The following is a 15,879-nucleotide window of genomic DNA, read 5'->3' as shown; positions in this document are numbered from 1 at the left end:
CCACTAGTGCTTCATGCTAGTGGCGGTTCGTGCGTTTTCACCGCCACTAGTGCTCTTCAGAGCGAGCTTTCGCGCAGTGGGTTGGGAGTTTTAGTCCCACCTCGCTAGTTTACAGAGAATCCGACTAGCATAAATAGCCTTCTCCACCTGCACTTTCACTTCCGAATCACATATCTTCCTGGCCGGCAGGCCCGGTTGTCCTCTTCTCCTGGCCTGTGGGCCCGGTTGTCGTTCCAAAACTTGGTGGGCTCGGTCAAAGCCCTATGGGCCCGGTCAAACCTGCCCTAATAGGTTGTAGGCAGCTCCCTAGTTCGCCGGGCTGGGCCTGAACCCGAAAAGCTGTGTTGACTGGGTGGGCTAATTTTTTTCCATGAAATTTGATAAAGTTATTTTGAAATTCAGAACATATGTAAGACATTTGATTTGAAATTTGAACAAGTTATTTAATACAATTGATTTCAAATTTGATCAAGTTTCTTCAAATTCAGAACATATTTAAGACATTTTATTTGAAATTTGAACGAGTTATTTAAGACATTTTGATTTCAAATTTGAACAAGTTATTTCAAATTCAGAACATATTTTTGATTTCAAATTTGAACAAGTAGTTATTTAATACAGTTGATTTGAAATTTGAACAAGTTATTTAATACAATTGATTTCAAATTTGATCAAGTTACTTCAAATCCAGAACATATTTGAAACATTTTATTTGAAATTTGAACAAGTTATTTAAGAGACATTTTGATTTCAAATTTGAACAAGTTATTTCAAATTCAGAACATATTTTTTATTCAAATTTGAACAAGTTATTTCAAATTCAGAACATATTTAAGACTTTTGATTTCAAATTTGACATGATACAAGTTACAATTTTCCATTCAAAAGCATCGTTAAACATCAACCACGAAAAGATACACAAATATTCAACTATTTCACAATCTTGTCCTTCTTCTTCCTTCTGGTCTTCTCCTTCCTCTTATATGTTAGGCTCTCGCTGTGACCGCTTCTAGCGTATGCCTCCTCTCTTGCCTCCGGTCTTGACTTCTTCCTTGTCTGGATTGTCCGTGATGCTTCTTCTTCTTCTTTCTTTGACGTTGGATCAGGAAAACCTTCATAGTCTTGTTGTGAAGTAACTCCGCCGACGCCAACTATGCTTCTTTTCCCTCTCCTTATGACAACACGGTTCTTGCTTGTCGGGTCGTCGATGAAGAAAACTTGTTTGCATTTTGTAGCGAACTGCCATGGTTCCCATCTTGCCGGGATTTTCTTCACGTCCACTTTATGACGAGGAACCTCACGAGGCAGGATCATTGTTGTGAATCTATGATCTTCTTGTCTGACATCACGTGCCCATCTGACACGGAACATGGGGATGGTGGTGCAGGTGTAGTCAAGTGCCTTGGTTATCAGAACTAGTCTCAGCAACCGGCACTATACCGCTATTTTGGTAACTGCTCTTACGATCTTGAACCTTGGTGTAGTATGTATACCCGTTCATTGCGTACGACTGGTAAGTCACTACGCAGTCGTCGGGTAGCCACGAAAACTTTTGAGCGGTCCTTTCTTCTTCATTTGCCGCCACCCTGGCATACCAAAAACTCTTGAACCACATGGCGAATGTTCCATTGTGGGTCTTGTGTATCCAATCAGCACTCCTGTTAGGGTACCAGTTTTGAAGTTCTTTCATGTGCATGTCGATGAAACGTTGGACCTCGTACATGTTGGGAATATGCCCTAGAGGCAATCATGTATGATGTAATTCCCAATGTATTCATAAATATTATTGAGTTGTCCTTGTTTGAACATCTGATATGTATCATTGAATATGTGATTTGATTGTGGAACTATGTATTCATGTTGTTCATACTAAATTGTCCTTAGTCATTGAGGTTGTGCTGGACACATAACCTAGACTAATGTGAAAGTTGGCTGATGACTCGGTTCCACTTGTCATGGGCATGGTGATGTCATTCCAGCTTACACGGACTCGGCTAAAGAGTTTAGCGAGTCGGACTGACCCATATTGAGATGCAACGAGTAGGTCGTCATTTGCATGTCTCAATCAATGTAATCCTTAGACCTGAGGTTATCGCACAATCCGAGTTGTGGATCACCAACTTAGGTTCTGTCAAACGTTGTTCCGTAACAGGGCAGTTATAAAGGCAGAGTTCGGGTTGACTGAGAATCAAGCTGTGTGATGTGGATAACCAAGATGGGATTTTGCCCCTCCGACTGGAGAGATATTCTCTGGGCCCTCTCGAGTGATATGATTCGGGAAGCATGGCCATGCGCGACTTGGTTAATTGTTAACTGGGTCGATCGACTAAGAGTTAGTCGGATGAATCGTATATCACAGATCGAGAAGAGAGTTGAACTATTAAAGGGATGACGATTAATCGCCTATAGTTCGACAAGGTATATCGTGAGGCAAAAAGGGACTAAGACGTATGTCACATTGGAAGGTACGTCGTCATGACTCGATGGTACTTGGGAGTCGGCACGTTCTGCTAGGAGCCGCTACCGATTGATCGATTGTGAGTCGGACTCCAATCGTGTCCAAGTCGCTATGAGCCTGTGGGGTCACACACTTAAGAGCGGGAGCAAGTATTTGGTCGAGTTGGACCCGAACTGGAATTGGGCTGACAATGCGAGTTGGACTCGCAGGGTGGATGGGCCACAAGGCTTGGAGCCCACTTCCACTCGATATATAAGCAGGGGCGTGGGATGCCTAAAGGGAACGGTTTTTTCCACTCTCATGCGTTGAGAACCCTAGCCCGATTCAGTTCAACCGTCGCACCGGATCTAGCAGTCCGCCGCCGGAGCTCCTCCTCGCACGTGTGGATACCGGCAGAGGTGCTATACGTTCAGCACTTCGACGATCGCGGGATTGGATCGGCTGGATCGGATCGAGGGACTGCACTGCATCAAGGCGCCGCATCAATAATCCGCAACTGCGCGTCTAGTGGTAATCCTCGTGGCCTTCTACCTCGGCTAGATCTTGGGAGTTCGCGTAGGAAAAGTTTTTGTTTATCTCTACGCGCCCCTTCAGTGGTATCAGAGCGGTAGCTTCTGGTATTAGGCCCTTGATCGCGCATATGTGATATGCAGTAGGCATTAGATTGGATCTAGTTGCTGTTTTGGTGGTCGGTCTATGAGATAGATCGGTTTTGTACAAGGTTGATTGGATCAATCATACTCGGGGATATGGATGATCTGTTGTCCGTGATCATACTGCTAAGGTCGTGGAACGACATACCCTTACCGGTCGGTTTCCGCCATCGGGGTATACTGTGACACGTAAATCCAGTTGCGGTGATCGAAGATCAAAGAGTTTGGTCGAATCGGAACACAGATCGGATCTGGGTAAAATTGTTTTATCCGATGAAGAAATCCATGACCGGAATGCAGATTTGATCTGCGGGACCGCCGGCTTCGCCCTGTCGTAGCGCCTTAGATGTCGTTGCGAGATTCACAACGCCGATAGATATCGTTTCTATGCATAACTTGTTTTGCAGGATGTTGTGAATGGTATGGCTTATGTGCATGTGATGTGTGTAATCCATACGTGATCTGCGTGTCACGTTTTTTTTTGTCAGCCGGCTGGAGCCTAGGTGCTGTCATTTATTGTATAACGACCTGCGTGTCGAATTTTCCATGTAATTTCCGTTCACTAGCTAGTGTAGCTACTTGGAGAACCTGGAGGACATGCAATCCGATGTACAAGTCGGCGACATGGAGTAAGGCGGCACGTGACAAGAATTGGCACGAGTCTACTTACAAGCTTTGTGGAGATGGAGATCACCATGAAGAGAGCCATACCATTTCACATTATAATTGCTTTATTTGTGTTATTGTTATGTCTCAGTTTTACCTCTATTAGATAGTTGGTAGTTTAAATCTCTCAAAGAAGGTCTAGTCGGTCGCCCCGCCAAGTGCTGCACCATCACAAGTTGGACATTCTTGGTAGTGGGCTCATGAAATTGAGGTGCTACCAATTCTTTCCAACTAGGTGGGTTTGAGTCGGACTCTTACAGCGGAAGCACTTGGTAAGCTAGACGAGTCCATCACAACGGTTGTGGGGCTCGGGGCGAGGTAGGTCGGGAGCCGGAGCATGTGATGCCACCCGACTAACAGGAGTCGTATGAGATGCGATTGGCAAGGTGTTGCCTACCTAGATCACTTGGCGGCTAGCGGTGATGCTAAAGCTCACTAGTCGTTTTGCTTATTTAGGATCCTGAATCACTTAGTAACCATCGGAGAGATGTTGGTTCTAGTGGGAGCATAAGTATTAAAGCGTTTAATATTCCTGCTCTTTTATGAATACATGTCTTAAGTGTTTTGCATATTTTCTGTTGTAGATCAATGGCACCTAGCAACCTTCCTCATTTGTCCACTTTTGCGTTGAGGTCGATCCTAGAGAAAGATAAACTTAATGGAACTAATTTCACCAACTGGTATCGTAATCTGAGGATAGTCCTCAAGCAAGAAAAGAAGGACCATGTTCTAGACACTCCACTCCCAGATGAGCCTGATGAAGATGCGACAGTCGCTGTCATGAATGCCCACCGTAAGGCTAGAGATGAGTCTACGGAAATTAGCTGTCTTATGCTTGCACACATGGAACCGGACTTGCAGCAGCAGTTCGAGAATGTTGAGGCCTACGATATGATCGAAAGCCTCAAAAGTATGTTCCAGGCTCAGGCAAAGACCGAGAGGTATCAAGTCTCTCAAGCTTTGCTTGGCTGTAAGCTCAAAGACGGCGATCCACTGAGTCCGCACGTGATCAAGATGACTGGTTACGTGCAGTCTTTGGATAGGCTGGGTTTTCCCATAAGCGATGAGTTCGCTACAGATATAGTTCTGAACTCTCTTCCTAGTGCATATGCTCCGTTCATCTCGAACTATCACATGCATGGTATGGATAAGAAGCTCACTGAACTACATGGGATGCTCAAGACAGCAGAGGCTGATCTCAAGAAAGGCACCAGTCAAGTGTTGATGGTGCAGAATAAGGCTAAGTTCAAGAAGGGTTCTTGGACTAAGAAGAAGAAGGCTAAGTCAGGAGGCAAAACTCAGGACTCTGTCCCGAGCGCTGCCTCAGGGACTAAGCCATCTCCTGCAGCTGGATCCACTTGCTTCTATTGCAAGACGGATGGGCACTGGAAGAGGAACTGCAGCAAGTTTTTGGCTGACAAAGCCAAGAGTGGAAGTGGGACTTCTAACTCAGGTACGCTTGTTTGTAATGTTATAGACATTTATCTTGCTGATGCACCTAACAGTTCATGGGTATATGATACCGGATCAGTAATTCACATCTGCAACTCGTTGCAGGGGCTGGTAAGAACTAGGAGCGTGGCAAGGGGCTGGTAAGAACTAGGAATATGCCCTAGAGGCAATCATGTATGATGTAATTCCCAATGTATTCATAAATATTATTGAGTTGTCCTTGTTTGAACATCTGATATGTATCATTGAATATGTGATTTGATTGTGGAACTATGTATTCATGTTGTTCATACTAAATTGTCCTTAGTCATTGAGGTTGTGCTGGACACATAACCTAGACTAATGTGAAAGTTGGCTGATGACTCGGTTCCACTTGTCATGGGCATGGTGATGTCATTCCAGCTTACACGGACTCGGCTAAAGAGTTTAGCGAGTCGGACTGACCCATATTGAGATGCAACGAGTAGGTCGTCATTTGCATGTCTCAATCAATGTAATCCTTAGACCTGAGGTTATCGCACAATCCGAGTTGTGGATCACCAACTTAGGTTCTGTCAAACGTTGTTCCGTAACAGGGCAGTTATAAAGGCAGAGTTCGGGTTGACTGAGAATCAAGCTGTGTGATGTGGATAACCAAGATGGGATTTTGCCCCTCCGACTGGAGAGATATTCTCTGGGCCCTCTCGAGTGATATGATTCGGGAAGCATGGCCATGCGCGACTTGGTTAATTGTTAACTGGGTCAATCGACTAAGAGTTAGTCGGATGAATCGTATATCACAGATCGAGAAGAGAGTTGAACTATTAAAGAGATGACGATTAATCGCCTATAGTTCGACAAGGTATATCGTGAGGCAAAAAGGGACTAAGACGTATGTCACATTGGAAGGTACGTCGTCATGACTCGATGGTACTTGGGAGTCGGCACGTTCTGCTAGGAGCCGCTACCGATTGATCGATTGTGAGTCGGACTCCAATCGTGTCCAAGTCGCTATGAGCCTGTGGGGTCACACACTTAAGAGCGGGAGCAAGTATTTGGTCGAGTTGGACCCGAACTGGAATTGGGCTGACAATGCGAGTTGGACTCGCAGGGTGGATGGGCCACAAGGCTTGGAGCCCACTTCCACTCGATATATAAGCAGGGGCGTGGGATGCCTAAAGGGAACGGTTTTTTCCACTCTCATGCGTTGAGAACCCTAGCCCGATTCAGTTCAACCGTCGCACCGGATCTAGCAGTCCGCCGCCGGAGCTCCTCCTCGCACGTGTGGATACCGGCAGAGGTGCTGTACGTTCAGCACTTCGACGATCGCGGGATTGGATCGGCTGGATCGGATCGAGGGACTGCACTGCATCAAGGCGCCGCATCAATAATCCGCAACTGCGCGTCTAGTGGTAATCCTCGTGGCCTTCTACCTCGGCTAGATCTTGGGAGTTCGCGTAGGAAAAGTTTTTGTTTATCTCTACGCGCCCCTTCAGTACATATGTTGCAGCACCATTGTATGTGCTCTCATATAGTTGTCCTCTCTCCCTGATGAATACACATCCAGAACCTTCTGGCCAAGCCCACCTTCACCTTCTAGTTTGCCCTTATGTCGTGATTCGGGTACTCCTATGGGTTTGCGATCCGCCAACCAATCAGTGGCGTACTCCACACACTCTTCTGCATGGTAGCCTTGCATGATGCTACCTTCCGGATGCCCTCTTTTACGAACATACCGCTTCAGCGCCCCGTTGTATCGTTCGGGCCCATACATGTTGTGCAGAAAGGATGGCCCTAGTAGGATTATCTCATCGGTGATATGGACCATCAGATGTACCATGATATCGAAGAATGTTGGAGGGAAGAACATCTCACATTCACACAAAATTTGTATCATTGAAGCCTTCAGCTGGAGGCAGCGTTCCATCGTGATGGATTTTGCCCGATTGTGTCAAAGAAGTCACAAAGCTTCATCACCGTCTCTCTGACCCATGGCTCTATGGCACCTCTTATTGCAACTAGAAGTAACTGCGTGATAATCACGTGGCAGTCATGAGACTTGATGCCAACAAGCTTGTGACTCTTCATGTCAACGAGTCTCTTGATGCTGGACGAGTAGTTGGATGGAACTTTTATGCTGTGGAGACACTGGCACATTCTGTGTAACTCGGCTTTGCTCAAGGTGTAACACGTAGGTTTACATCGTGTCGTTACCGTGACTTCACCATTGTGGTCTTCCGGTGACTCTTCCTCTACCGCCCACAGCTTCTTCCTTATGCCCAAGAACTCTAGGTCCTTCCATGCCTTCGGCCCATCTTTTGTCTTATCTGCATTGTTCATTAGCAAGCCCAACAAGCTGTCGCACACGTTCTTCTCGACGTGCATGACATCTATAATGTGACGGCTTTGTAAGAATTTCCAGTAAGGCAGGTCCCAAAACACCGACCTCCTTTTCCACACAGGTCCATCGCCATCCTTCTCTTTCGCTTGCGGATTTGCTTTCCCGGCAACAACTTCCAAGTTCCTAACAATTTCATAGATTTCGTGCCCAGTCTTTTCCCTGGGCTTCGGGCGAGGCTCTGTCCTCCCATTGAAGTTTCTCTTGTCCTTCCTCCATGGGTCACCGGGTTGCAACCACTTTCGGTGTCCCATGTACACAATCTTCTGTGAAACTGGCAGCCTCTGTGAGTTCGTTTCATCCCCACACTTTGTACATGCTTTGTACCCATGTGTGCGTTGGCAAGATGAGTTTCCGTTCGCAGGGTAGTCATGCACACATGTCAGCAGAGCTGCCCGAAGGGGAACTCCTCTTTCTTGTGAGCGTACCAAACCTTTCGGCCCGTACTCCAAAGTTCCGCAAGTTCATCTTTCAGTAGCTCCAGATACACGTTCAGATCAGCTCCCGGTTGTTTAGGGCCTTGTATGAGCATGGATAGGTGGATGTACTTCCTCTTCATGATAAGCCACGGAGGAAGGTTGTATATGAACAGGATCACCGGCCATGTGTTGTGTTTGCTGCTCATGTTTCCGAACGGATTGATTCCGTCCGTACTCATCCCGAACCTGATGTTCCTGGGCTCTGCGCCGAAGTCTGGAAACTCCTCGTCCAGGGTCCTCCATTGAGCCGCATCGGCGGGGTGTCTAAGTACACCATCATCGTTACGGTACACCCCATCAGGATCGATATCCTTCTAAGTCGGGTCGTGGAAGATGAACCACCTGGCCTCCTTTTCGTTTTGAAACCAACGCTCCAGCCGGCTACCACACGGGAGGTACCATACCGTCTTTGCCGCTAGACCACGAGTCACTTCTTCCTCCGGGAGGCCCTCAGGATTGGGGTCGTTCTTCCTGTATCGGGATGTTTTGCATACTGGATAGCTATGCATGTCTTTGTAGTCACCCTTGTATATGATGCAGTCCAACGGACAAGCATGGTATCTGACAACCTCTAACCCGAGGGGACATGCAACCTTCTTCGCTTCGTACGTGCTCTTAGGCAACATGTTGCCCGCAGGAAGAACCGTAGAAAGGTAACTCAAAATATCCGTGAATCCCGAGTCCACGATGTTATATTTTGCCTTCATTTGGAGAAGTTCGAGCATTACTTCGAACACACTTTTGTCCGGCCCTGCATTTTCATACAACGGCGTCTCTGCGTCCTCCCTCAGCTTCTGGAATTTACGGGAGACTATCTCATCGTCAGCGTCTTCTAACTGTTTACGCAGGTGCACATCATCTAGCATTTCGGCCACCCTGCCTTGCGGAACTTCTTGATCTTCGCCACGGCATGGTTCGTCGGGTGGATCATCATGCTCCATGTTCTCCATTTCTGGGTCGCTTTCAACTTCAATGGCATCCTCGCCGTGACACAAACGGCACGATGGCCCGTATACATGTACAAACAAAAATATTCACAAACACGGCACGATGGCCACGGAACATGCACATTCAACACATATTTTATTGAGAGAGAGCTTAATTAATCACAGAGAGAGGGGAGCAGAGAGAGAGAGGGGGCCAGAGAGACAGAGGGGAGGGGGCGCGCGCGGAGCAACCAGAGAGACGACAGAGGGGAGGGAGAAACGGAGCTAGGGGAAGAGTGGGGGACGTCCCAAGCAAAGGGGCCGGCCGGGACAGCTCCTGGAGAGAGATCGAGCTCTCCCGGCCGCCGGCGCCATTTCAGCCACATCGAGGAAGAAGAGAAGAGAGGAAGGAGCTAGAGGAAAGGAGAGGGAGAGGAGGAAGAAGGAGAGGGAAAGGGAGCAACATTCCGGCCGCCGGCGCCATGGAATTATGGCAGAGCTTCACCGTCGCCTATGTGTTCAGGAGCCGCAGCTGGTCCAGAGACGCGCGAGCTGAGGAAGATAAGGCCACAGTAACTTTGCTTTATAGATAACTTACCAGTGGAAGTTCAAAGAATCTGCCCGCCACTGGTAAACGGGATGGGAATCTCTGAGGAGCACTAGTGGCGGTTAACTGATGCGGCAAATGGTACTATGAGCACTAGTGGCGATGAAAGCCGCATGAGTGCTGGCACCGCCACTAGTGCTCCACTAACAGCGGCGGTGGAAGCTAACCGCCACTGGTACTCGTTTCAGATTCTTCCAACGACTTACCAGTGACGGTTTGTTTTTTCGACCACTTTAACCGCCAATAGTGATCGTGCGCCGGTGACTACTAAAGAGCTCCAGTGGCGGTGAATGACCGCCGCCACGGGTGCTAGAGCACGCCGCCACGGGTGCTAGAGCACCGGTGGCGGTGCTGTCGTGCGAGTGATTTCACCGCCACCAGTGCTCCACTAGCAGTGGCGGTGGTTGATCACCGCCACTGGTATTCGTTTTGGATTTCTACAACGACGTCCAGTGGCGGTGAATTTTTTGGACCAGCTGTATCGCCACTGGAGCTCGTGCGCCAGTAACCCATTCTGGCGTAGTGTTAGGTGCATGTCATAATTAGTTATAATATAAACATGAAATGTATTGTAAGTTTTGGAAGATAAACATGATTCTTTATAATTAGTTGGATTTTTTACTTTTGCGCCAATTATAATTTGCAGCCTACAATAATTTACTTGCTTTCACAAGATCTTATTTTCACCTTCATTCCGCGTTGTATGAACGTTGTTGTCACATGTCTTCGGTTAAATAATATTGAAAAGGAGAAAAGAAAGAAGAAGACTAGCTAGGTCTTATTTTTATGATATTGATTTTATCTTTTGTATTTATATTTTATTTTCCGTAGCAATCGCACGGTCACTTCGCTACTAATGTGTAATCTCGTGCCTGAGCGCATGTCGTGTAGTGTAGACCCTCCTATCAAATCGGTCGAGCTAAGCGGTACGAGAATGGCATCCCCGAAAGCCTTCCGTCAGCTTTCCGTACAAGTATCGTGTCGTGCGTCCTGTTCTAGAAACGCGCACGTACTTGGGTTTAACCGGCCGGCCGGAAGATTGCGTTGCGTGTGACCGTCTTTTCTCCATGCAAGTTCACCTACCTTATACCTCTACCTAATTCATCTTCTCATGCATGTATATATGCTTTTCAAAGAAGCAGCAGAACAAACTCGTTGAATTATAATTATTCTTCCCAACCCATCCATGCATGCATATGCGTTTAATTTCTCCACGCAGGTACGACTTAATTCCCTCTCTACATAATAAGTAGATAACCTCACGCATAGCACTGCTAACACTTGACCGAGAAAGACAAACTACCACATTAAACACAACACCTTAAGATCATCGAAGTGTCCAAGGAATTAGCAATTAATAGCTAGGCCTATCATCCATGGAGGGCTTGCAGATGCAAATTGAGCACAAGCCGGCCAAGATCACGGTGAATGCAAGCTCCTCTTCCTCATCGCCGTCGTCACTAAGGATCTTCGGCTACGAGCTCGAGGCGGCGGCGGCGGTGGCCACCAACAACAACGGCAACGAGGACGTGGCGGAGACCCAAGGGCGCGGCAGCAGCAGCAGAAGGTTCGAGTGCCAGTATTGCTGCCGCGAGTTCGGCAACTCGCAGGCGCTGGGCGGCCACCAGAACGCGCACAAGAAGGAACGGCAGCAGCTCAAGCTCCAGCTCCAGCTCCAGCGCCGGCAGGAAATGCCGGGGAACGCCGTGATTGCTTTGGGGTCGCCAGCAGCGGCCTATGACAACCCCGCTGCCGTCCACAGATGGGTTTATCTCGCGCGCCAGCAGCCAGCAACCTTCTTCCATGCCCAGCGGCAGCCCATAAACCACGCCCGCGCCGGCGCCGGCGCCGGGGGTGGTGTATTTTTGTGCACTCCGGGGGATGATGATGGCGCCGAGGACGAGATGGGGCTGGACCTTCGGCTTAGGCTTGCCCCGGCCAGTTCGTCGTGAACCCACTTCGCCAATGGACGAAGTTCATGTACGGGATGTGGTGTCCATTGCCCACCTCTTTTTTTTTTCTTGATGATTTCTTTGAATTAACCATGTAATGAGTTGCATCTCCCAAATTAAAGCCGGGTTTTCGTCTTTCCTTCGCGTGAGGATCGGATATGTTCATTCCGTCCATGTTGAAGAAATGACTCAAGGATGTACATCTGATTTATCATATTCACAGTTTAAATGTCAGACTAAATTTGGGCCCAGTTTGGAAGCCCACTTTTCATCTCGACAGAGGTGTAAATTACAGGCCCAGGCCCGTAAATAACTTCGCTCGACCCTTCCAAAATTCGCGGCCTGTTCGGGAGTTTAATTTTGTGTCAAATAAGTTACCAGTTACAAGTTACAACCGAGGTGCACATGTACTTACGAGCCTGGTAATTGTTACCACGACACTTTTTTTCATAATGTAGGGTGGTAATCATTCATCAGTGCAGGAGCTAGCCGATTATTGCAGCCTGGGCAGACTGTGTGCCATTTCCTCTAAACTAAGTTTGCCCGTACAAATTCCTAATTTAATCAGCATCCTTACTTCAATTTAAAGGGAGTCCACCTGTGGAGCCTGGGCAACTGCCCGGGGTGGCTCGGCGGTAGCTCCGCCAATGTCATTCATTATCCCAGCCATTGTCTAGGCCTCCCGTGTCGCACCCAGGCGACACCGGGGGCGATTCCCCGTCGACGCCCAACTCCCCCGTCTCGATCTCCCCTTGCCGCCGTTGCCACCGGCCTTGCCGTGGCGGCGGCGGGCCCCACTACCGAAGGTGGTGCGGGGTTTCACGCGAGGCGCGCATTACCGGTTGGCGTCGATCTGGGCGGTGGCGGCTGGATCTCCGGCGTGGGAAGCCGGAGTGGCGGCTCCGGGGCGCAGCAGCGGCCTTCTTCCTCGTCAGCTTGCTGCGGCGGGGCTGGCTCGTGTGCTGGGGCACAGGATTTTATGCCTCTCGCACAGATCTGAGGATGGTGGCCGCGAGTTCGTCGTGTGTTGCGCGGGAGGCGCTGGTCGGCGTCGATCTTAGGCTTGCCCCGGCCAGTTCATCGTGAACCCGCCAATGGATGAAGTTCATGTACGGGATGTGGTGTCCATTGCCCACCTCTTTTTTTCTTGCTGATTTTTCTTTCAATTAACCATGTAATGAGTTCCATCTCCCAAATTAAAGCCAGCCTTTCGTCTTTTCTGAGCATGCGGATCGGAAATGTTCATTCCGTCCATCTTGAAGAAATATATGACTGAACTAGCAGAATGCCCGTGCGCTGCCACGGCCAGGCAAGTCACTTTTGGGTCTTTTTTTTTTTTACTTTTTCCTTTTTACCTCTTAGGCCACACGTACCCGTTCTCCCTCTTCGGCCAACTTCCTCGAGAGCGCTCAGCCCCTGCCCGCACGAGCGCTCGTGCCCGTCTTCCTTCTCGTGCCAAAAGCAGCACACACACGCGCCGGCCGCCGCAATCTCCGCCCTCGACGATGCCTCCTCGGCCCGTGACCCGTCCAGGTGCTCTGAACCATATCCCACGGCCCTTCCCTTTCTTTTCCCCTCCTCAATCATCCCCCATAATCACGGCTGAACCGCCTTAGCGCGCGTTGTCGTAGCAGCTCCCGTTGGCCCAGATCAACACACCGGGGATGAGCGCTGAGAGAACGAACCGATTCCCTTGTTTTCTCTAAAATTAAACGGTGTCTAACAAGATGGAGGTTGTAGGCCAGAGCCGCCAGCTCTCGGATGGAATGAGGCATCGCATGCTGGACCATATGCTGCAGGGGAGCTCGACTGTCTGAAGCGGACGAAGGAGTGGTTTGCATGCGGGCGGACGAGATGGGTCTCGGGGGCTTAACGAAAAAAAGGAAGGAAAAAAGGTGAAACGGTCCGTACTTTTTAGATTGGTATATAGATATAGATATGGATAGATTCGGTATAGGTAATGGGCCAGCCGGCTTAGTAGGACACCAGCCGACTCCTCTTCCCTCCAGAGGATGAAACAGGTAATTTAACTGATCGATATATAGTGGTCATACATGCAATGCATCATGTTGGACTTTCGATCGTGTGCTGCTGGCGCTCGTGCTGGCCAGGTTCGAGGTGGCCCTGTCCCCGGCTGCGGCGTCAGGCTCCTGCTCAAGCGCGTGCGTGTCTTGCTTAGTGCGTGAGGCGTGGGCGAGGGATCGGGCGAGGCGAGGAAAGAAAGCTTGACAGACGACAAAAACGCGTGGTGAAAGAAACGGTCCGTATTTTTTAGATAGGTTTAGATGATGTGTACATCTGATTTGTCATGTTCAGAGTTTAAATGCAAGACTAAACTTGGGCCTAGTTTGAAAGCCCACTTTTCATCTCAACGGAGGTGTAAGTCAGAGGCCCAGGCCCGTAAATAACTTCGCTCGGCCCTTTCGAAATTCGCGACTTGTTTGGGAGTTTAATTCTGTGTCATTACTAGACAATTTTTACTGCTATTTAATTTCGAGTTTGGTACTTACGTCGTCCGTCGGTCCGTCCGTCACCCCGCCCATCCCAATTCCCGCACACCTCGTCCCATCCCCGCACAATCGCAGAAACCATGGTCACAAAAAAACAAATCCCGCGATTTTAGCTCCAGACTTCCGTCATTCCCCGTCCGCAGTTGCGCGCCCCTCTCTCCTCTCCCTGCCTCGCCCCCTCTCTCCACTCCCTGCCTCGCCGCCTTCTGTCTCTCTCCCCATCGCCCTCTCAGAGAGCCAACGACAGGAGAGGGAGGGGCCGCCGCCGCCGGACTCCACCGCCAGCGCCGATGCCGACGGACGAGATCTCCACCGTCTCGACGCTCCCCGACCAGATCCATGGCCTCCGCTGCGCTCCCGGTCGAGGACGGCCCCGCCGCAGCGCTCCCCTTCGCGCTGGAACTACGCAGGCGGCGGCGGCGCCGTCCTCGACCGGGAGCGCCGCGGACATCCTTCCTTCGTTTGTCGGGACGCGTCGTCGCATCGTGATGCGTCTGCCTCTCCGACGGCACGAGGTGGTGCCACTGCCGCTGCCGCATCTCATCGTTCCTTCCGCATGCCGTCCTGCATATTCAGCACGCAAGGTGCATGGCTTATTCCGGTGGTAAACATGTGATCCTCATGGGGCTTGCCGGTTGCTTGTGCAGATGGGGGATGCGGCGTTCGAGATGCCCATATTGCTTGTTGTCAAGCTGGAGCGATTTCTTGGCGACGAGTCTGTCGGTGAGTCTGCTGTTGATTACCTGAGTTCTGTCATTTGGTCATAGCTGATGAAGTGCGGCATATTCGTTGATGCAAAATTTCTCAATCTGACTTGAGTTTTGCATTTGAGTTGGTATGAGACCGAAGCAGTTCCTATCCGGAGCAGCTATCATGTGAAAGGAATTTATCGAAGCATTGATTGAGATTGAGATTTCCTCCTCAATGTGTCACTGTATTGATTGAGATTTCATTCCATCGATGGGCCCTTGGGAGTATACGCTTCCTTGTCACTCATGAGTCTTCTCGCAATCTGGTGTGGTATTTTGAAATAAAAGAATATCATGTTGTGATTTATAATTTTGTAGTCTGTAAAATGTGTGGAAATCTTTGGGTCATGTCCTTCAATAAAATTATCACTCTATAAATAAAAATCTTGTAGCTATTTCACACTCAATTTCAAGTTATTTGATTATAACTTTATGAACATTTTAGTAACTCTTTTGTCTTCTCGACTCTTTTGTTATTTATTGGACTGATATGCAGCTTCTCGATGGCACATTTCGGGACAATCAAATCCTATGATCACTTTCACATGCTTTTTCAGTATCATTTTTGAACTCCAGTATTCCACGTCTTTTTTAGTAGTTGAAACACACCACGAATTTCAGTTGACAGATTGCACAAGAACGATTGTTTACAAAGAACTACTCCGTATTAAGCAAGGCTAAATAGTGAATACTCATATTTACTCTTTGCAAGGACCCTCTATCCCTCTCCTCTTTGCTGGCTAACGCGGTTGTCGGTTCAGAGGCATTTAGGCGTTAGTGTGGTCCCTTTGTTTTGATTTTTAACTCGTGAAACTACTCCTTTTGGCTTAATTAAATTGAGATAACTTTTCCCGCATGTTTGAAAAAAAAAACTAATCAATGTGGACTACACGTTCAGTTTGTAATGTTCACTCTTCTCTGGTGTTATATTTTGCTGCCAGTGCATTTGATATATTCATTTTATCGTGGCCATGGGCTCATAATGTGTATTGCAAGTATTTCCACTAAGTACACTTCGTATTCTCAGAGGATGAGCTGGAGCGATTCCTC

The 15,879-nt window shown here is 48.6% G+C and overlaps 2 protein-coding genes and 1 non-coding gene across 3 annotated transcripts; all 3 read left to right on the top strand.

Annotated features, from left to right (window-relative positions):
- Window positions 1-4,154: 4,154 nt before the first annotated feature.
- On the top strand, window positions 4,155-5,363 carry LOC106865592. Its single transcript, XM_014895817.2, has 2 exons — window positions 4,155-5,230; window positions 5,335-5,363. Exons 1-2 carry the CDS (start codon window positions 4,366-4,368, stop codon window positions 5,349-5,351), a joined length of 882 nt encoding a protein of 293 aa, XP_014751303.2. The 5' UTR covers window positions 4,155-4,365; the 3' UTR covers window positions 5,352-5,363.
- Window positions 5,364-10,796: 5,433 nt separating this feature from the next.
- Window positions 10,797-11,786, top strand: LOC104585490 (zinc finger protein GIS3). Its single transcript, XM_010242399.3, has one exon. It carries the CDS (start codon window positions 10,995-10,997, stop codon window positions 11,568-11,570), a length of 576 nt encoding a protein of 191 aa, XP_010240701.3. The 5' UTR covers window positions 10,797-10,994; the 3' UTR covers window positions 11,571-11,786.
- A 2,638-nt stretch (window positions 11,787-14,424) lies between these two features.
- On the top strand, window positions 14,425-14,530 carry MIR7768A (microRNA MIR7768a). Its single transcript, NR_127058.1, has one exon. It is a non-coding gene; the product is annotated as a microRNA MIR7768a (primary transcript).
- Window positions 14,531-15,879: the final 1,349 nt, after the last annotated feature.

This window comes from Brachypodium distachyon, chromosome 5 (assembly GCF_000005505.3).
Source record: "Brachypodium distachyon strain Bd21 chromosome 5, Brachypodium_distachyon_v3.0, whole genome shotgun sequence".
Lineage (NCBI taxonomy): Eukaryota > Viridiplantae > Streptophyta > Magnoliopsida > Poales > Poaceae > Brachypodium > Brachypodium distachyon.
The sequence above is the reverse complement of the archived record's forward strand: the minus strand, read 5'-3'. Positions and strand labels throughout refer to the sequence as shown.

What these genes read in the sequence shown, in the direction of transcription:
- LOC104585490 (XM_010242399.3), top strand. Translation starts at nt 10,995, where the DNA reads ATGGAGGGCTTGCAGATGCAAATTGAGCACAAGCCGGCCAAGATCACG.
- LOC106865592 (XM_014895817.2), top strand. Translation starts at nt 4,366, where the DNA reads ATGGCACCTAGCAACCTTCCTCATTTGTCCACTTTTGCGTTGAGGTCG.